This window comes from Anarrhichthys ocellatus, unplaced genomic scaffold (assembly GCF_004355925.1).
Source record: "Anarrhichthys ocellatus isolate YVR2014 unplaced genomic scaffold, GSC_Weel_1.0 scaffold184, whole genome shotgun sequence".
Classification (NCBI taxonomy): Eukaryota; Metazoa; Chordata; class Actinopteri; order Perciformes; family Anarhichadidae; genus Anarrhichthys; species Anarrhichthys ocellatus.
This window is the reverse complement of record NW_022280214.1, coordinates 34,719-35,132: the sequence shown is the minus strand read 5'-3', so window position 1 is coordinate 35,132 and position 414 is coordinate 34,719. Positions and strand designations below refer to the sequence as shown.

General features: G+C 44.2%; 1 protein-coding gene across 1 annotated transcript in view; it reads right to left on the bottom strand.

Moving 5' to 3' along the window:
• shtn3 (shootin 3) overlaps window positions 1–414 on the bottom strand; it is a 10,070-nt gene that overhangs the window by 9,294 nt on the left and 362 nt on the right. Inside the window, exon 2 of the mRNA XM_031878521.1 lies at window positions 23–179. Coding sequence (XP_031734381.1) covers window positions 23–179 — 157 coding nt within the window. The remainder of the gene's footprint in view (window positions 1–22; window positions 180–414) is intronic.

Here is a 414-nt window from a genome sequence, read left to right as displayed (position 1 = left end):
AATATCATACTACGTACTGTACCTTTAACTTGTTGTTGGTACTGGGTGAAGGTGTCAGGACTTCCGTCTGCAGCGTCTGCGTCCACAGCGATGCAGTCTGAGATGTTGGGAAGCACCTCCTCCAAACACGGATTAGACGACAGACTCATGTACTTCAACTTCCTGTTCTCACAGTTCAGCTGGAGGTCAAAAGTCACAGCGGTAAATGACACGTAATTATTTACATTTACGTATATATATATATATATATATATATGTGGAGGCAGTAACAGACAGTCGAGTCCGTGCAGACTCATCCTGACTCAGCTGTTCACTCTCTTCTCCTGCTAAAGCCAGCTGGACCCTGATAATGCTAATCACACAGTATTGATTATTGTGTGTGTGTGTGTGTGTGTGTGTGTGTGTGTGTGTGTG